At 37.6% G+C, this 21813-nt stretch overlaps 1 protein-coding gene across 1 annotated transcript in view; it reads left to right on the top strand.

Annotated features, from left to right (window-relative positions):
* Positions 1-21813, top strand: part of MAP2K1 (mitogen-activated protein kinase kinase 1) — a 99334-nt gene that overhangs the window by 32537 nt on the left and 44984 nt on the right. The window contains exons 2-3 of the mRNA XM_051980812.1: positions 15043-15253; positions 17160-17306. Coding sequence (XP_051836772.1) covers positions 15043-15253; positions 17160-17306 — 358 coding nt within the window. The remainder of the gene's footprint in view (positions 1-15042; positions 15254-17159; positions 17307-21813) is intronic.

Genomic DNA, 21813 nt, shown 5'->3' with positions numbered 1-21813 from the left:
TTCATATACAAAGAAGCATTTATTTGGTCCTTGCAAGGAGAGGCCTAAGCACACCAGCTGAGCAGACATAGGCCCTCTCAGCTCCCGTCTCCCAGCATTGTGCCTAGCTTTAGCAAGCCGGGAATAGTGAATTTTGGTTAAATTGCAAAAGTCTTTTCATTGGATGGACTGAAAAAACGTTGACCAATGGTCAACAATGTTATCTACTTGCTGTGATCATGTCACTTCCTAAAGCTTAGACCTAGGTTCTGATCTTTCCTGCCCCACAGCCCTCTGGGAATAGAGATCCTGCAAGTTAGGCTTAGGAACTGGTCTAATTAACTTCATAGACTTTTTGAGAAATCTTTGTCTGGGCCCATTCACCTGGGCTTCCATATTAGTGGAAAAACTTATCATTTGGAATATATGTACATATGTAGGATTAATATATTGATAACATGAAGCTAATTGCTATTTGAAAATCAGTTTTGCCAAATGAGTAATTTTAGAGGGTCAGAACTCTGAAAAGGTATAGTTAAGACTCAGTACAATTGGTGAGATAATGATTCTCTAGCTAATGATATAATCACTCTAGTTAAGTACATATACTTAATGTGCTATGGTGATATAATGCTACTATAGATAGCACTTGCACAGTAATGGCTATAGTTGTGGATGCTCAGTGTGGTTGTGCATGTTCAGTGTGATGTAGTGACATAATCGCACTGGAGTATTTAAAGGAAATCTCAGACACAGAAGACTCTCTCAGCCACAGACACAAGAGAAGACTTCAGATTCCAGACTCCATCTTTGACCAGCCATATGGCCCTCCTCCCTCTTTCACTCCTCCACTAGGACCAAGGACTTAGGCTGATCCTGAAGTTCTCCAGAGACCTAGCCCGGACTTTACATTTAGTAATATAGCTCAGCCTGAAAATAAAGATGTGACTTAATAACATTGTAGATTTGATTATTGTGTCAAGGACTTCTAGAGGAAAATTTTGCCACTTTCACTAAAAGAGGGAAGTATTCATGAAGTTTCTCAGTGGGCTCTGTGTAGAGGTGAATAACGGAGCCAAGCAAGTTTTCAGGCTGCATCACTCACTGCTCAACATTTTATCCAAAGGAACAGATTCTCCTATGTGTCTAAAACATTCCCAGAATCCTTTTTTTATCAAGGGTCCATAACCTTTTTTCAAATGAAATCTTATATGCTATGATGCCCAGTTGGTTTCCTTCTAATTCATTACAGGATTTAGCTGAAGAATTGCAAGTTTAAAATTGGTCTTAGTTGAACTGGGAAACACTGCCCATTTTTTTATAAGACAGTGTGAGGGCAGGGCCAGCTAGGTGGCACAGTGGCTAGAGTCCTGGGCTTGTAATTGGAAAGACTCATCTTCCTGAACTCAAAACTGGCCCTAGACACTTACTAGCTGTATGAGCAAGTCACTTAACCTTTTGTGCTTCAGTTTTCTCATTTATAAAATGAATGGGAGAAGAAAATGACAAACCCCTCCAGTATCTTTGCCAAGAAAACCTGAAGTAAGAGTATGAAAAGTCAGACATGACTAAAAAATGATTGAACATAGGCAAGACAAGACTCCCAGGTCATGGATTTTGATTCCCACTAATAGCAGGAGCTAGCAAGTCACTTTATCTGTTAAATTATAGTTTTCCTTTTTTTTTTTTTTTTTTTTTTATCATGGGCTTAGTGATATTTCTATTGTCTGATACACAGAATTACTAGAAGCTGAAGCTGGGAATGGTTAAATGGATTGCCCAAGGTTATACATACACCTGCGAAATAAATACAACTTGGTAGAATGAGGTTTGGAAAACAATAACATGCTGTTTAAACATAAGGCATAATTAATGGGACAAGAACATATGCTGAAAAAATAAAACTTTCCAAGACACAGAATTTAGAGTTGGAAGGAACGATAGAAATAGTCTCTATTAAACAGCTGCTTTTGATGGTTTATATAGGAGTATAAAAGAACAGAGCCAAAAAAAAGGATATTGATTTTGCTGATGTTTTTACTTCTCAATAGTATGAATTGAATATAAAACAGACTAATCTAGTATGCTCCTTTACAATTTAATCAACCATATTAGAAGTCCAAATACACCACCAAAATGTAGACAGATGCAAATTAGCTTAAAATAAATGATTTTATGAATTTTTTAAAATGAATTTTATTTGTAAATTATTTTTTTAAATATTGAAAAGTAATGCTTATTCATCACACATTTTCTTCTCCTTTAAATTTTTCCTTTTCCTTCCAGTTAAGACTTAAATTTATTCATTTTTCATTCAGCAAAAATTTAACTATCTACTATGTTAAGATCCTGTTAGGCCTAGGTGCTTATGCTCCCAGACACAGGGGTTGGGGTAATGAGGTGGGGGAAATCATTGTGTGCTCTCCAGCAGCTTACCAAAGACCATGTAACATCATCTTCATTCCATCCATTTTTCTACCCTATTACCTGCCATTTTTTGCTGGGTACTTATACTCCCCCAACAGATACACATCTCTTGCTTTGAGAACAATAACAAAGTCCTCACTACCGTTATCTTTTCTTCAAATGGCATCTCAGTTAACTGTTCTGTAGTTTCATTTACCATCACTTTTACTTTTGAGACAATGTTCCCAAGATGTTCATGAGCATCAAATCAACTTTGCTCTTTTTTCCCAGGATGGGGTCTTTCAGTTTACTCTTCTGTGGTCCCATCCCTGTGTCCTAAAATACCTCTTTTCTTGTTACCATTCTCCTATTTTTGATGTTTTCCCCCAAAAGAATATTAGTTACTTGAGGGCTGATTGTATTTCTAGAATTTAGGGCAGTGGCTGCCAAGTAATAAGAGCTTAGTAAATAAATACCTTTTCATTCATTCATACTATTGAGGAAATAAAACAAAACAATAAATAATTTTAACTCCCCCCCCCCTTTTTTTTTTTAAAGTGGGAGAATATATCAACAACTATAGAAGAATCAGAAGAGAGTTTCCTTAAATGGTAGCACCTGAGTTGAGCCTTAAGGATTCTTGGAAGTAGAGGTCAGGAGGAGGGCATTTTAGACCTGAGAACAGACAAGCTATGCAAAATGGAGTAGGAATAAGAAAGACACATTTAGGGAACAGCAAGGAGGCCAATTTGGTTGGAACAGAGAGTATATGAAGAGGAATAAAGTGAAATGTCTGGAAAGAGAAATTTGAACTAGATTGTAAAGATTTTTAAATGCTAGGTGTGATGCCGGATAAACTGAGCAGGATAGAGATTAGAGAATATATTAATAATTTATTTAAAAGGGAGAGATTTACTGGGACCAAATGGATTTATGGTTTGGTTCCAGGGCTGAATGAGACTATCATCTCCAAGAATCTAGCAAACAATGCGTTCTCAATGACATATATACACATGGCTCAGACTCAGGGTGAGGTGGGGGCAGAGTCAGGGTGCTGAGTTCATAAATGGGACTCTGACAGGGTGGGTTGAGCCTCTGGAGAAGTGGATGACATAATAGGGAGAGACACCCTGGAAATGGGGAGATGAGAAGGTATCTGATATTCTGATATCTAGGGGTGGGTAGAGGCATTTTGATATTCTAAAATATACGATCTTTTATCCTTATCAAATATTCTGATAAAGAGAGAGGGGAGGTTTTGCAGGACAATTATAAACTGCGGCAGAACACTTAGAGAAACTGAGTCAGGACTGGGTCACTATAACTAACCGAGTCAGGACATTAAAAGAGAACTGTGGCATAATACTAGGATGACGAGTTTATAATTTATCCTTGAAGTAGAAAGGAGCCACAGGAGAATTTTTAATCTGGTACAACCTGTTGTACTTTAAATATCTTGACTGCTCTATTGACAATAAATTGGAAAAGGGAAAGATTAGAAGCTGAAAGAATATTAAAAGACAAATTGGAAAGATATCACAGAAGATAGTATTTACAAGTTACAGAAACTAATTGGATGTGGGAATTGAACAAGAATGAATCCCAGTTTATGAATTTGTATGATTGGTGATGTCCTCAAGAGAAGTAGGAAGGTTTAGAAAAGGGGCAGACAAGGATTAAGAGTACAGATTATGAGTTTATTTTAGACGAATTAAGTTCAAGAAGTTGAGGTTGAGTACAGGTTGAGATGTCTAGGAAAAATTTGGTGTCACAGAACTGAAAATAGGAGAGAGAGTAGAGCTGAATATGTACATTTTTGAATCATCTAAGTAAATGTGGTTATTGAACCAGTGGGAGCCAGTAATATCTTTTAGCCTCTCCATTCCTATTAGGAAGTCCTATGAATGAAAAAGCATTCATTAACTACTTATTAGGTTGCCTGTTGTTTTCATTTGGTCCTTAGTTGTAGCTGAAGCTTTGTGACCCCATTTAGGGTTTTCTTGACAGAGATACTAGAGTGGTTGGCCATTTCTTTCCCCATCTCATTTTACCAGTGAGGAAACTGAGGCAAAGAAGATGAAGTGACTTACTCAGGGTCACAGAGTAAGTGTCTGAAGCCATATTTGAACTCAAGAAGAGTTTTTCTGGCGCTCCATGCACTGAGCCCATTAGCCACTCCATTTTGGTACTTACCAGCATATTAAAATCTGGGGATACAAAAACAAAAAGCAAGATCCTGTAGACCATAACTGTTGGGCCGTGGTAACTATTTTAATCAGGCAGTTTACTATGATTTTGAATAGACTTTAAGGTTAATTGACACACCTATTCCAGGAATGGTAGAGTTGATTTGATTACTATTCCCAGAGGAGAAGCTAAGGGGATAAGTATGTACAAGGGTCATGAATAGGGAAACAGGAGTTGTGCTGGGGGGTGGGGTCTAGAGTCTTTTAGATAATAATGAACTCTTTTTTTTTTTTTTTTAATAATTACAAATCATCATTTATTTATTAAAGTAGCTCAAATGATCCAAAATTGCAAAATAGCATCCAAATGATTTAATTCAACAAGAATTTACTGAGCACCTACTGGATAATTTATTTATTTATTTATTTATTTTTTAGAAAGAGAAGAAACTCCTTAATAACAGTCAGAGGACACTTTTGGTTCTTTCAACTAATCAATCAATAATCAACAAACATTTATTAATCATTCACTTTATATTAATCAGTAAACCAAATAAAAATTTTATTTTAAAAAATGCCTTCTGTGTTCCTGGTATTGTGCTAGTCCCTGGTGATACTAATAGTTAATAAAAGGGGAAAAAAAAAAAAAAAAAAACAAGCCACTGACTTTATTTTTTTTATTTTTATTTTTTGAGTGAATATTATGAGATAATTATCTTTTTTTTTTTTTTTGAGATGCTCCTTTTTTTTCTTTTTTTTTTAAATAGCTTTTTATTGACAGAACCCATGCCAGGGTAATTTTTTGCAGCATTATCCCTTGCACTCACTTCTGTTCCGATTTTTCCCCTCCCTCCTTCCACCCCCTACCCCAGATGTCAAGCAGTCCTTTACATGTTAAATAGCTTACAGTATATCCTAGATACTGTGTGCAGAACCGAACAGTTCTCTTGTTGCACAGGAAGAATTGGATTCAGAAGGTATAAATAACCCAGGAAGAAAAACAAAAATGCAAGCAGTTTATATTCATTTCCCAGTGTTCTTTCTTTGGGTGTAGCTGCTTCTGTCCATCCTTGATCAGTTGAAACTGAATTAGCTCTCTTTATCGAAGAGATCCACTTCCATCAGAATACATCCTCAAACAGTATCATTGTTGAGGTATAATGGATCTCCTGGTTCATTTCACTCAGCATCAGTTCATATAAGTCTCACCAGTCCTCTCTGTATTCATCCTGCTGGTCATTCCTTACAGAACAATAATATTCCATAATGTTCATATACCACAATTTACTCAACCATTCTCCAATTGATGGGCATCCATTCATTTTCCAGCTTCTAGCCACTACAAACAGGGCTGCCACAAACATTTTGGCACATACAGGTCCCTTCCCTTTAGTATCTTTTTGGGGTACAAGCCCAGTAGAAACACTGCTGGATCAAAGGGTATGCACAGTTTGATAACTTTTTGAGCATAGTTCCAAATTGCTCTCCAGAATGGCTGGATGTGTTCACAGTTCCACCAACAATGTATCAGTGTCCCAGTTTTCCCACATCCTCTTCAACATTCCGCATTATATGATGAACTCTTAATCTGGAGTAGGGAAGCTGTAGTATCAGGTCAGAGGCAGAACACAGCAGTATGTCTGGAAGGTGGCTTAAATATACCTGTTCTTTTGGGTTTGGAATAACTATATTCTGTTTGAATTGGCAATTTTGTTAGGAGTTTGGGACTCTCGTTGTAAAACCTAAATTGCTATATAAACATTAGCTTTAGAATTGTGGTGCTGGAAAAGACTTAAAATAGTCCCCTTGGACACGAAGAAGTTGTCATTTAAGAAATTAATTCAGGCTGTCTCCTGGAAGGTCAAATACTGAAGCTGAAGCTTAAATACTTCAATTGCATAATGAAAAAATAGGACAGATTGGAAAAGATTGAAAGCCAAAAAAAAAAAAAAAAGAGAAAGAGAGAGAGAGAAATGATAGGATGAGATGGATAGATGTGTCATAGAAGGAAAGAACATGAACTTGGATGGATTTCAGGAGATAGTGGAAATGGAAGGACTTGTATTGTGATTCATGGGGTTGGTCATAAAGAGTTGGACATGACTGAATAACAAAATGATGATGATATGTTGATGATGATAATTCTGCAAGAAGTTGCTCCCATTTAACAGTCTCAGAAAAAAGAACTGATTCAACCAACAATGTGCTACAGCAAAATACCTAATTGAGGAACAGTTTCTGCCTTTCTGGTGCTTGTAACTAGTGGAACTGATAAATTCCTTTATTTAAAGATATTAGCTAGTAAGATAATCTTCTCAAAGAATAGAGGTGTTAGAGCTGGCTTGGTTTGTTTCTTCAAGCCATTTTTATGCTTACACTTGATGCCATATCACTTGCTCCTTTTATTAAAGATGCAAGAGTTGTCATTCTTCAAGTAGTCAATCCTTTGCTTTCCATTCCTATAATGGAATTCCAGTAATATGAAGATCCTCTCCCTTTCAAGGAGAATAACATTTGAGATTATTTTATAGGAGTGGGGGGCTATGATTAAGTCAGATCATTCAGAAGATTCCTATTATTTAGTGAGGCTGATTCTTTGTAAATACATGTAGCAAACACATTTAGCATGATTTGAGGGTCTTTGTTTAAGTTCAAGAAATAACTTTTCCATGGGATTCTGTGTTGTAAAGGATCAGAAACTGTGGCCCAGTTAGAAATGACTTAAGATCTTAGAGATAGTCAGCAAGTGTTAGAATCCTAGTGTTAACTCAGTGGAATTGATACAATGCTTATTGGTTCACACCTTAGAGCTAATCCTTACTAGATGATAAGTCGCTAATACTGATAGAAACAATGCTTGTGTTCACACCTTTAGAGAGCTCACATAAGCCAGAAGCTTTTAGGGCCAGAGAGCACTCTGGGAGGAAACCCATAATCCCACTCTTGGAGAAGGAGTATAGAGTGAGCTTCAGTGAGCCAGTCAAGTGAGTTCAGAGAGAAGCCCTCTCTTGGAGGCAAGACAGATTCATTTCATCTTTCACTTTTGTACTGGCTGAAGGTTGAAGGGAGTAGAGGCAAAGGATTATTAGCAGGATCTTGGAACCAAGGAGAGAGAAGGCCTCCAGAAAACTAGCTGAGCCTCAAGGAAAGGAGATAAGATTTTGGAAGAGACAATAAAAGACTGTACTTAAATCTCTGGCTGCATTTGGGATGATTATTGATCTGAACTAATACTAAGGCTACCCAGCCCTATTTGTAGTGGCTAGAAACTGGAAAATGAATGGATGCCCATCAATTGGAGAATGGCTGGGTAAATTGTGGTATATGAATGTTATGGAATATTATTGTTCTGTAAGAAATGACCAGCAGGATGAATACAGAGAGGACTGGCGAGACTTACATGAACTGATGCTAAGTGAAATGAGCAGAACCAGGAGATCATTATACACTTCGACAACGATATTTTATGAGGACATATTTTGATGGAAGTGGATTTCTTTGACAAAGAGACCTAACTGAGTTTCAATTGATAAATGATGGACAAAAGCAGCTACACCCAAAGAAAGAACACTGGGAAACGAATGTGAACTATCTGTATTTTTGTTTTTCTTCCCAGGTTATTTATACCTTCTGAATCCAATTCTCCCTATGCAACAAGAGAACTGTTCGGTTCTGCAAACATATATTGTATCTAGGATATACTGCAACATATCCAACATATAAAGGACTGCTTGCCATCTAGGGGAGGGGGTGGAGGGAGGGAGGGGAAAAAAATTGGAACAGAAATGAGTGCAAAGGATAATGTTGTAAAAAAAAAATTACCCTGGCATGGATTCTGTCAATATAAAGTAATTATTAAATAAAAATTAAAAAAAAATACTAAGGCTACCTCCCCAAGAAACCTACTCCCAGAGAGAACCATTATATTTTCAAGAAGAAAAACACCACAAGCAAGCATTTTTATATTAAGAGTTTACTAAACCTAGTCCAAAATGCTGGAAATACAAGTAGCAAAAAATATATATATATAGCAAAAATACAAAAGCAAAAAGAAAGATACGTCTTGCCCTCAAAGAACTTAGCTTGAGTGGAGAAATACTGCATAGAAAGGAAGGTGGAGTGGGGAAGAGACAGACCCACACCCAATGCTGAGAGAGAAAGCCCTCAGTTCAGCGTGGAGGAGAGGGAAGGTGGGCTGCCTACCTGGAGGTTTGAAGAGGACAGGTCTGCTGGTAGGGAAGGAGGCCCGCTGCTGGGGCAGAGGGCCCAGAGAGACTGACAGAACTGAACCTCTAGGATTAACCTCAGTGTAATTTTCATGATGTTTTAATAACTGTTCTTACTCAAATTGAAATAAAAGCCATGAGTAACCATCTAATCTAGTTTTCTTCTCATATACTCTTTTTTACTCTGCCAGTTTGCACACTTGTTTCCAAATTATCAAGTTTTCATTCCCTTGAGGACTTTTCTAAGCTATTAGACATTGACAAGTCATGTCAGCAAGCATTTATTAGATGTCTACAGTGTGCTAGGCATTGTGCTAAATTCTGGGAAATTTAAAGGGAAAAAAAACATCCCTGCTCTAAAGAATGCAGTCTAATGGAGAAGACAGCGTCAAAACAATGACATGGACATGGAAACAAGATATGCAGGGTAAATTGAAGATAAACTTAGAAGGAAGACATTAAGGTTAAAATCATTTAGTCAGGCAATAAACTTTTATTAAGTACCCACTAAATGCCAGACACTGTATTAAGCCCTTAGGATACAAAAAAGACCAGAGGCTCTGCCCTGCCCTCCCAGAAGCTCAAATCAGTGGAGGAGACAACAAGCAAATAAATATATACAAACTATATACTGGTTAAATAGGAAATAATTAAAATAGTGAAGGCCCTGGAACTAAGAGATATTTGGAAAGACTTCCTGTCAAAAATGGAATTTTAATTGGGATTTAAAGGAATCAGGAGGAGGGAGGACATTCTAGGCCTGAAGGATGTTCAGACACAGTGGCCTGGAGCCAAGAGATGGAATGCCCTTCTTGGAACATCGGGGTAGCTAGTGTTACTGAATCGAGAGTGGAAAGTTAGGGTTGAGAAGACTGGAAAAGCAAGAGGGGGTTAGGTTTCAGAGAGCTTTGAATTCCAGAAGGATTTTTTTTTTATACTGGAACTGATAGGTCCTCAACTTTCTTGGAATTATTCAACACTCTTGACCACCTTCTTCTCCTGGGTAATACTTTGCTTTCTCTGGGTTTTATGAGGGATTTCATTTCTCCAGTCTATCCAGTCTCTTCTTTTCAATATCCATTTATGTCCAGCTCAGCCTAGTGCCTGGCACATAGTATGTTCTTAGTAAATCTATTGGTTGATTTCACCACCTAACCAGCCTCTTTTTCTGATTATAAATTGCTTAGATAATGTTTTTTATGTCCTTTTTGGTATTCTTTTCCATCAGTTCATACTTCCTTCTTTTGGAGAACAGTATGGAAAGATATTTATTCACCTTGCTAAAATTTTAGCACAGCCACTTTCACAATTGAGTCTGCTTTCCTACCTTTTTTTTTTTTTTTTTTTTGCATGACTCTTTGACAGTGGTTGATCATGCAAATCATGACTGGCCGCCTACTTTTCTCCTCCAAGTTGACAGGTGTGTAGGTGCTCACAAAAGCATCATTGTCACTATTCCAGAAAACAATTCTTAAACCTACTTCTGGGATTGATGATAAGTATAAAAGATTTAAAGCTTTTCCTCTCAAATTTGTGGAACTGAACCATTCCAAATGAAACATAATGCCTGGAGAGGAGAAGCATACCTGAAACTACTCTGCAATATATAAAGGCCAAATAATACCTAATATCTGTTGGTGGCTGGTTCTGGGACAGGGTTAGTTCTGTAAAATTAACTCTAGGCTCGGCCTAATGTCTCATTAAAATAGGTGAAAATTTATGTAATGTGAATTGATGGGAGATGGACAGGACCTTTTTGCTGGAAATATTAGTTTGTACTTATTTTCCTACTTTTGTAGCTTCAGTGGAAAATAAGTAACTGCTATTATATTGGGCAAATTATTGAGATTGGGAAGGGTACCCCAGAGTTTGGGGTCATAGACTCGTGTTGCGAGGTGTCTACAAAGAATTTGTAGGCTTGAACCCATTCCAAGACAAGGGGCAAAGTTTATTGTAATTGTAATGCCATTACAAAGTGGGCTAAATTTCCAAAAGAATTTAGCTGAGAAACAGAAGCAAGGAGACATGTTTATATAATTTTCTATCATTGACATGCTAATTCCATGGACCATAGGTAGGGTGGAAAAGTGGTCTCCGGAATTTGTTTCTTATTGACAGATTATCTGACAGTAATGAACTGAGGAGGGGTCTGTTCACTGTTGTCTCAGGAGTTTGAGCTGTGGGACTATCCTAAGGCCAGAAGTTATCTGCTGAAGTGATCTATTCCAAATCAGACAGATTATCAGAACAAAAGAATTCCCACGTTGGGGGTGGGCTTGGCCAAACCAACACAGGATATACACAGGATAAATTAAAGATAAACTTAGAAGAAAGGCATTAAGATTAAAATCATTTAGTTTGGAATCAGATTGCCAGAACATAACCCCCCCAAAAAAAAAAAATCAGGGGAACACAAAATCATATTATATCAATCTAGATCTCAATTTACAAAACAGGGAATTTAGGCTAAATGACCTTTCTTCCTTCCTTAATTTTTTTCTTTTTCAGTGCGATGATTCTTGAATTTCTCTGCATCTCTCCATCATTTCCTTAAGCGTTTATATTTTTCATACCATTAGGTAGTTTGTCACTAAGTCCAAAGGAAAGGATGATTTGGATTTGCTCCAACTGGGCAGCATCTGGCAACCAGCCAGGGCCTTTTTGTGGTTTGTGGGTTTGGAAGGCACCATTGTTATGCTTGTCTCATTAATTATTAACACATTGGGTATTCATTTCCATTTTACCTTAAGCATTTATTTGACTAGCTTTTAAGAACTTTGTGTGGTCACCTGGTTGCAGATGTCTTTGGGGTGTGGCAGAAAGAGCTCTGGGCTGAAAGTTCCTTGCACTGGGTTCTAAAAGACCCAATGATACAATTCATAGTGACCCTGGCAGACCAATTCCCTTTTGGGTCTCATGAGATGAAGACCACAGAGAGCCCTTGCAGAGCTGACATTCTTTATATGTTATGTCTCTATGGAGTCCATTAGCTGTAAAGGAAAGATTATAGATGAGGTGGAGTGTTCAGACTTAACAGGTAGATGAGAAGGAAGAGAGATGTGTCTGTGTTCATAGGATCCACCTTTTTTCCATTTGTTTCACTTTGTCTTTGGTGTTTTCAGAGCCCAAATGACAGCTCTTGGGTTTTTCTCCAGTCTCCTAGTGTGAGTATATAATTTTCTTGTATCTCAGTGAACTGTGTTTACTGCAAGGCAGCCATGTGCATAATTTTTGCTAACAATGGTCTATTTTATCTATGTTGTGGTGAACATGATAGAACTGGCCACAGCTGTTGTCTGGAGAAGAAGTAGATGTGGGTGTGCAGTGTGGGGGAGAGAGAGAAAGGGAGGGAGGTGGGGGAGAATGAATGAGAATAGGAGGGTGTTACTGTACCTTTTCTCTTTTTCTTCTTATGTATTTATCTGCCCATTTCAGCTGGAACTGTGGACACTTGGGGAACCTGAGGGATAGTGAGAATGGGTGGGAGGAAGAGAAGGAAGACAACTACAGAGTTTGTCAACTATTTGGGGTATTGAGGGGAAGGTAAATCGAGTTGAAGTCAGTAACTTGGGGTTAGTTGAGTAGAAGGGACTTAAAGGCCATTTTATTATAGAAACTTTCCTATGCAGGGAGTATCTTGTTTTTGTTTTTTTTTTCCTTTGGAAAGTGTACTGTTTCCTGGATTGGATTTTTAAATTTTCAAATATATTCATCATTCAGAAGCTTCTATATCTGTTTAGCAACGATGGTGGTGTTCCTTTACAGTAATATAATGCTTCTACCTTTTCAGAGTGTGATTTTTATCTATATTCTTATTTGCTCCTCATCATAACCCAGTGAAGATATATTGTCCCCATTTTGCAAATGAAGAAACAGACTGAGAGATGTATAGTGACTTTAGAAATCATAGAATTGGGGGTGGGGGGTGGGGCTAATGACCTTCATCTTTAACAGATGAAGTTTCCAGAAAAAAAATTGACTTGCTCATGGTGTTGTAGTTAATACCCAGTGTGATGACTAAAATCCAGGTACCCCAGCTCTTGGTCTATTGTGTTTTTTTTTTCCCATTATACCATCCTCCCGCCCTCCCCCTTACATTTCTAAAAGTGCCCTGATTATTCTACCTGTCTGTCTCAGCTGTACAGGAGAAGAATATGAAGGGAGGAAGGGACATAGTAAGGAGAAAAACATACAAAGCTCAAGCCCAACATTCTCTCTCTTTTTTTTTTATATTTTATTTTATTTTATTTAATAATTGCTTTATATTGACAGAATCCATGCCAGGGTAATTTTTTTTTACAACATTATCCCTTGCACTCGTTTTTGTTCTGATTTTTTTTCCCTTCACCCCCTCCCCTAGATGGCAAGTAGTTTTATATATGTTAGATATGTTGCAGTATATCCTAGATACAATATATGTGTGCAGAACTGAACAGTTCTCTTCTTGCACAGGGAGAATTGGATTCAGAAGGTAAAAATAACCCGGGAAGAAAAACAAAAATGCAAATAGTTCACATTCGTTTCCCAGTGTTCTTTCTTTGGGTGTAGCTGCTTCTGTCCATCATTTATCACTTGAAACTCAGTTAGGTCTCTTTGTCAAAGAAATCCACTTCCATCAGAATACATCCTCATACAATATCGTTGTCGAAGTGTATAATGATCTCCTGGTTCTGCTCATTTCACTTAGCATCAGTTCATGTAAGTCTCTCCAAGCCTCTCTGTATTCATCCTGCTGGTCATTTCTTACAGAACAATAATATTCTAAAACGTTCATATACCACAATTTACCCAGCCATTCTCCAATTGATGGGCATCCATTCATTTTCCAGTTTCTAGCCACTACAAACAGGGCTGCCACAAACATTTTGGCACATACAGGTCCCTTTCCCTTCTTTAGTATTTCTTTGGGATATAAGCCCAATAGAAACACTGCTGGATCAAAGGGTATGCACAAATTGATAACTTTTTGGGCATAATTCCAGATTGCTCTCCAGAATGGTTGGATTCCTTCACAACTCCACCAACAATGCATTAGTGTCCCAGTTTTCCCGCATCCCCTCCAACATTCATCATTATATTTTCCTGTCATCTTAGCTGATCTGACAGGTGTGTAGTCATATCTCAGAGTTGTCTTAATTTGCATTTCTCTGATCAATAATGATTTGGAACACTCTTTCATATGAGTAAGCCCAACATTCTCTACCTGACAGTGATATAATCACTTTCCCCTCATCTTTGCAGATGTTCTCAGCAAGAAAAATGATTAAATTAGAATTCGTTCCTCCTTGTCAGACATGCCAAGTAGGGAGTTGGGGCAACATCATAATGAATGATTATGAACTGCTCTGAGTCATTATTAATGTATGTCTGGAGTGTATCAGTACCAAGAACTCTCAGGGAGTTGTTTCTAACTTTGTATAAGAACAGTTGCTTTCTTTGCAAGAAGAACATAATCTCTTCCTCACTTGGCTGTTGCTGATGTTATTTTGATAGTTTTCCCATTTACTAGTTTTATTGAGCATTTCTTTCAGCTGTTGTCTGTAAAAATCAGACTTTCCATGTGGCCTTGCTGAGGTTTCCACAGTAACTATCACACAATTAGTTGTAATTTAAAAGTTGTCTGTTTGATGAGTTTTTCAAAACATTATGATGGACTTCTTTTGAGGATAGGGTCTGAAAAAAATGGAACAAAGTGCACACTTTGTGAGCCTATGAAGCACACATATATACTCAACATACATCCTAGACACATCGTAAAGGCTCCCAATCGATTCCAAGTGATCCTTTTGAGTTTTGTTTGAACACCTCCCCCTCCCCCCCCCTTAGTTACCCAGGGAGGAAAGTAGTAAAATCAACATTGCTTTTACCCTTGTAAAAATCGAGGATCTATCATTTTGTCCAGTGCTTTTTATATGAATATGATACAGGTCCCAGGCATTGGTCTCACCCTTGATGATTAGAATCTTAATATGTTAGAACTAAATGGCATTGTAAGTATCATTTACTCTGACCTCCTTGTTCTACAGGGCTTCTAGGGCTGACTTATCTGGGGTCACATAATACAGAAACTAGAGTTGAATCTGAGTCTCCTGGCTCCAAGGTTGGGTCTCTCTTTCCTGTGCTGTTCTATCTCCTCTACCTAAGAGATGGGACTCATGGTTGATTTCAGTTTATTTTCCAGTAAGGTTAATGGGCTGTTCCACTGGGAGAGTTCTCACTGTGTATGTCTGTCTCTTGTGGGGCAGGACCAACCTTGAGGCGCTGCAGAAGAAGCTGGAGGAATTAGAACTTGATGAACAGCAGCGCAAGCGTCTGGAGGCTTTTCTCACCCAGAAACAGAAAGTGGGTGAGCTGAAGGATGATGACTTTGAGAAGATCAGTGAACTGGGAGCTGGGAATGGTGGTGTGGTGTTCAAAGTTTCCCACAAACCCTCTGGCCTAATCATGGCAAGGAAGGTGAGTTTTGTGGCTTTCTGAGCCAGAGCCATTTAAAAATTCTCACTCAGCTTGTTATCCTTCTGTGAAACCTTTTTGATCCTGTAGGAATGACCCTCTTCCCCCCAAACCTCCAGGCTGTATGTCACATAATACTTTGGCATTTTTTATGCACATAGCAATAATACAAAATACATGATATCTGTGTGTCATTTTTCCCTACTGTAACCTTTATGTGAACAAGGGACATGCCTTAACTTTTGTATATGAGATTTAAATCTAGAGATTTGGCTGGCTCCACATTGTAGGTCATTCCATATACCTTTGATCTTCCTGGAAACTTTATTGGTAGAGAGGGATTAAAATGGAAAACAGATTAGATTAGGAGTTGGGATACCTGGATTTTTAGTCATGGCTGTGGTATTAATTACAACACATCACGTGAGTGTGTAGGATTATTTCTGCACATATATTTAATGCATATTTTGGTTAAATTGAATTAGATCTATTCTCTGCTTCCTTTTGTCCTGCTTTTTGTGGACAATCTGTTTATTGTGAGTGGCAGACTTCATTTCATTTAGTTGCTATTGCCCATTTTAGAAGAAACCCTTTTCAGGCATCTTGCACATTATGATTATACAAGTGTTCCAGAAACATAGATGTTATAATTCTTCCCTAATTAAAATACAAATACTTAATACATAAAAAACTAACTTCTGGGGGCTCTTCATTTTCTCCAGAAGGAAGTCCATATTGCTTTGCTTTTTACTTGAGATCCTTACTGTTTTGGCCTCATTTTTTATTATACAACCATATCTCTCACTGCTCCCCAGCATACTCTCTTCTCCAGCAAGGTTAATCTTTTCATTGATTTCTTAAATATCCAGTATTCACTACTACCTCTGTGCCTTTAATCATGTCATTCCCTAAGTCTAAAAGGTTGAGATAATTCTTAGCCTCCTTCAGGAAACTCAAAGATGGTTTCAGCTCCCATTTACCTTTCTGTGAATTTCTAGAATACTATTTTTCCCATTCATTTGATATTTAACTAATAGTAAGAGACAATGTATATTACCTATTTTCATGTATGTGTGTTTTGTCTCTAGCTAAGCTGAAAGTTAGTGGAGGACAGGGACTACATTTTGTATTTCTTTAGTTTCTTTCTCAGCACATGCCTAGAAGCATGTTCTCAGCATTTGCTAAATGAGTATCTGTTGAATGGATTTAAATATTTGAGGGTTTGTTTGTTTTTTCTTTGCTGAGGCAATTGGGGTTAAGTGATTTGCCTAGGATCACATAGCTAGGAAGTGTTAAGTCTCAAGCCAGATTTGAACTCAGGTCCTCCTGACTTCAGGGCTGGCATTCTATCCACTGCACAATCTAGCTGACTCAAATATTTGAGTTTTTAAAGCAAAAGATGTAAGGCACAACAAAAAAAAGTTGCTAACAAGGAAGTTGGGCAGTTCTTGCATTTTCTATAGTTGAGAGTAAAGTCAATGTATGGCCTAGAACCAATCCTAACAAAGTATTATTCTCAGTCCAAAGGGAAACCCCAAAGAGCTTGTATCCATCTATTCAGAGAGGTTCCCCATTTCTCTTGCCTTCTCCAAACAAATGAAGTGCTCCCCAGCTGCATCAATTAAATACTTCTACTTCCATGTTTCTTGGAAGAGGTTATCTTCAGCCCCTTTCCAGCCTCTCCACACCCATTTCCAGATTCTCAGAACATAATAGTACAGCCTTTATTTAGTACTTAATATCACAAATATAAGTCTTGCTGTTCTGTGCTTTAGTATTTGGTGCTTCAGGTGGGTGAACATTTATGAAAACTTGTCTCTGTTTTCCGTTTTTTAAAACAAATTTTTGTTCCTATTAAAAAGCTTTACCAGTTATGAAGGTGATTCCAAGTTGTTATTGTTCTTAACAGTTAATTCATCTGGAGATCAAGCCAGCAATTCGGAACCAGATTATACGGGAACTGCAAGTCCTGCATGAGTGCAACTCTCCATATATTGTAGGGTTTTATGGGGCGTTTTACAGCGATGGGGAGATCAGTATCTGCATGGAGCATATGGTAAGTGGGGCTGACTTCTCCGAAAGACTAGTGGGCCAACTCTTGTAATGCCGAAGAAACTGAGCAAGACAGAGATTAGAGACCAATTCAATAGTTTATTAAATGGAGAGAGATACTGGGACCAATGGATCCATGGTTGGTCCCAGGGCTGGACAAGACTATTGTCTCAAAGAGTCCACCCCTGAAGCATCAGAGGGGCAAGCCTTTCATAGGATAACAAGAACAATGACACAATGGGGGAGGCACCTGGGTGGGGATAACCCAATTGGGGGAGGGGGGAGGCCCCTAGGATGACATTATGGAGGGAGGTACTGGAGAGGTTACTGATATTCTAATGATATCTAAAATGGATAAACCTTTATCCTGTCAAACATTAAGAAGGAATGTCATAATCTAAAGATATAAAGATATTTCATCAATCATTTAAGAGGGAATGGTTACAACCTGGGATTTTGGGGCAGAGCAACTGAGATAGATTTTTATCTCATCAAACATTAAGAGGAAAGGTTATAACCTGAGGCAGAATAACTGAATAGGACAATTGGAGAAACTGGGTCTGTACATTAAAAGGGAACTTTGGTTCAACACTCTAGTTAGGTAACTGGTGTGGGAGAGGTTGGGCTCCTTGCTATCTACATGTCTTTGCTCTCACCATTGATAAGAGATAGACAAATCATCAGAGTTCTCATCAGTGTCTTCTCCTTTGTTCTCTTCTATCCCAACAAATAAGGAAATGTTGACATAATGAAGTACTTGGGAAAATCAGCAGCAAATAGTTTCCAGTGCCTTCTTTTACTATTTTGCACTGTTTTTATTTCCCCCTTAATTATATTTGAGCTAGCACTGACATGGGGGAAGAAGTTTCTAGACCACTAAAGTGTGGAGAGATCCTCTCCCGCCAGTGTTCTAGTTTTGGTGTGGGCTTTTTTTGTTTGTTTGTTTAATTCTCCCATTATCTTAAATGATCAAGATGTGCTATATGACTTCTTCCAGACAGCTGTCAGCTTTTGTTGGTGCCATATGGAAGGTAGAATCTAGAAGCATTTTCTGTGTGTCTACAGGTTATTCAGAATATTCTCTCTTGCTTATCCAGGAGAGAAGTAGTTTTCTGTGGAAATAGACCCTTAGTTCAAGAGTCATTGTATAATCCACTCCTTCATTCCCTCAATAATAAAGCAGTCCTTTACAGACAGCTTGTAAGCACACTTCTATTTTACCATGAAGTGATTATTATTATTTTTTTATCATTTAGTTGGACCTTAGCCTCCCCTTGGGATGGTGGAGGGAATGTGAATCATTTTTTGTCCTTTTGTTTTCTTACACACTTCTGTGTAATCTTCACAATCTTCAACCCTGGCATGTAAATTTTGGATGCAAATGTGTGAATTGGCAAATGAGTAGAAACTGAAGTAGAAGGAAAGTGATGAACATGAACCAGGAAGCTTTTACAGACAAAAGCAACCTTCCTTCTCTTTAAGCTCTGCTGGGGAAAGTGTAATGACCAGGACCTATGTATTTTATACATTTAAAAAAATATTCTGAGAAGTGATTCTTAGGCCTTTGTGACACAAAAAACTTAACCACTTCATATAGAGATTTGGAATTTGCAAAGAGATTTATATATATTATCTCTTTATTTCTACAGCAATCCTATGAGAAGTGGGTGTTGTTTTTATTCCCATTTTACATGGGGAAACTAAGAGAGGTTGTGATCCAGTTGTCCAGGGTTTTGTTATTGTTCAATTGTTTTTCAATTATATCTGACTCTTTCTTGCCCCATTGTTTTCTTGGCAGAGATTCTGAAGTGGTTTGCCATTTCCTTCTCCACCTCATTTTCTAGATAAAGAACTGAGGCAAACAGGAATAAGTGACTTGCTCAGGGTCACACAACTAATAAGTTTAATTAAGGATTTAAAGGATGATTTTAAATTAAGTCTGCTGTGTCTACTTCAACTACCTATTTGAATGAGATTTGATCCTGCCCTTGTAGAATTTACAGTCTAATTAATATTGTGATTCTACTTCTCACTGAAGTCATTTTTTTCAATATTTCAAAATCAACCATTGGAGGCATTGTTGAAGTCATAACATCTGAGCCATAATAGCTAATGATAATAACAACTAGCATTTACTAGTAGGCAGTGTGCTAAGAACTTTCCAATTATTACCTCATTTGATCCTCACAATTCTGGGAAGTACTTGAGTGGTCTGAGACAGAGGTTTTTCCTACATACATGAAATATTTGATCTTATACCTTTTCTTGAGAATCTCAGAAATAATTCTTTTTTTTTTTTTTTTTTTTGTATTTGACAAAAAAATTTTTTTTAAAATAACTTTTTATTGATAGAACTCATGTCAGGGTAATTTTTTACAACATTATCCCTTGCATTCACTTCTGCTGCGATTTTTCCCCTCCCTCCCTCCACCCCCTCCCCCAGATGGCAAGCAATCCTTTACATGTTGAATAGGTTACAGTATATCCTGGAAACAATATACGTGTGCAGAACCGAACAGTTTTCTTGTTGCACCGGGAGAATTGAATTCAGAAGGTATAAATAATCCGAGAAGAAAAACAAAAATGCAACCAGTTTATATTCATCTCCCAGTGTTCTTTCTTTGGGTGTAGCTGCTTCTGCTCATCTTTGATCAGTTGAAACTGAATTAGCTCTCTTTTCTCGAAGAGATCTACTTCCATCAGAATACATCCTCAAACAGTATCATTGTTGAGGTATATAATGATCTCCTGGTTCTGCACATCAGAAATAATTCTTGTGAATAATCTCTGGTCCTCTCCATTCTAAAAAAGAAATCTCCTCAAAAGTTAAGAATATCACCAAACATCAAGACCTTGTAGTTGCCTTTAGCTATAAATTTGTTTTAAGTCCTTCCAGTCCAAGTATAGAATTTGACTAATGATATCTTTCAGTGCTTCAAAGCCTTGCTGAAGTGGTGAAACTGGGACTCATCTTATAAGTAGATACTTCTATTGTAAGAGTTTTTGAACTAATATTTTCATAAAGCATTTGCTTCTTTTATAGAACCTTCACAAAGGCACTATTAACTTAGATTATAATTAGCTGCTAAAAATAAGTATAATTTAGGCAGTTTTATTCTACTCAGCAAGGTCCTTAGCAACAGTGATAGAGATTTGGAAAGGTGGGAAGGTTAGTATAGTTAGTACTTGATTCTCATTGTGACTTATCCAGCAAATTTTTTTTGTTTTAAATTTCGTTTTGACATTGTGGCCTCTCATTTTGAGCTATTTTCTATTAGAGGCTCCTAGATGTCTTAGTGGATAGGGTGCTGGACCTGGAATGAGGGAGATACTCACGTTTAAATCCCTTCAAATGTAAAATGGAAATAATAATTAGCATCTATCTTCCTGGATTGTGGTAAGAATCAAATGATAGAATATTTGTAAAATGCTTTGAACGGTGCCTGGCACATAGAAAGTACTTAATAAATTTTCCTTCTTTCTCTCCTTTCCTTATTCCCTTCCTCCCTGCCTCCGTTCTTTTTTCCTTCCCTCCCTCCTTCCCTTCTCCCTCTTTCCCTCCCTTCTTCCTTTTTTTCTTCCCTCTTTCCCTTCCTTCTCTCTCTTCCTCCCTTCCTTTCTTCTTTCCTCCTTCCTTCCATTTTCTCTCCCTCCCTTCTTTCTTTTCTTCCTTCCTTCCTCACTCCCTTTTCCTTCCTTTCTTTTCTTCTTCCCTCCCTCCCTCCCTTTTTCCTTTCTTTCCTTCCTCCCTCTGTTCCTGTTTCCCTCCTTCCCTCCATTTCTTCTTTCCTTGCCATTTACCCAGAAAAGAATGGCAATATATCTTTTTAATTAAAAAAAAAAACTTTTTAGATAATGATAAATGTTGGAGGGGATATGGGGAAAGTGGGGACACTAATGCATTATTGGTAGAGTTGTGAACTGATCCAATCATTCTGGAGAGAGATTTGGAGCTACATTCAAAGGGCTATCAGACTTTTGATCCCGAAGTTCCACTACTGGGTCATTATCCCAAAGAAATTATTAAAGGGGGAAAAAGGACCTACATGTGCAAAAATGCAACCAATGCAACCAGCAGTTTTTTTTGTGGTGGGAGAGAAGTGGAAATTGAGTGGATGCCCATCAATTAAGGAATGAGTGAATAAATTGTGGTAATTGAAAGTAATGGAGTATGATTTTTCTGTATGAAATGATCAGCCTGTTTGCTGATTTCAGAAAGACCTGGAGAGACTTAAAAACATGAACAGATGCTGAGTGAAGTGAGCAAAAACAGGAAAACATTGTGCACAGCGACAGCAAAATTGTTTGATGATCAAATGTGATAGACATTAGTTTTTCTCAGCAATTCAGTGATCCAAGGCAATATCCACGTCCAGAGAGAAACTATGGAAATTAAAAGCACATCAAAACATAGTATTTTCACTTTTTTGGTTTTTTTTTTTCCTTTCTCTTGGTTTTCCCCTTTTGTTTTGATTTTTCTCTCACAACATGATTTATGTGAAAATATGTAA

Source organism: Antechinus flavipes, chromosome 2 (genome assembly GCF_016432865.1).
Source record: "Antechinus flavipes isolate AdamAnt ecotype Samford, QLD, Australia chromosome 2, AdamAnt_v2, whole genome shotgun sequence".
In the NCBI taxonomy this organism is placed as follows: domain Eukaryota; kingdom Metazoa; phylum Chordata; class Mammalia; order Dasyuromorphia; family Dasyuridae; genus Antechinus; species Antechinus flavipes.
The sequence above is the reverse complement of the archived record's forward strand: the minus strand, read 5'-3'. Positions and strand labels throughout refer to the sequence as shown.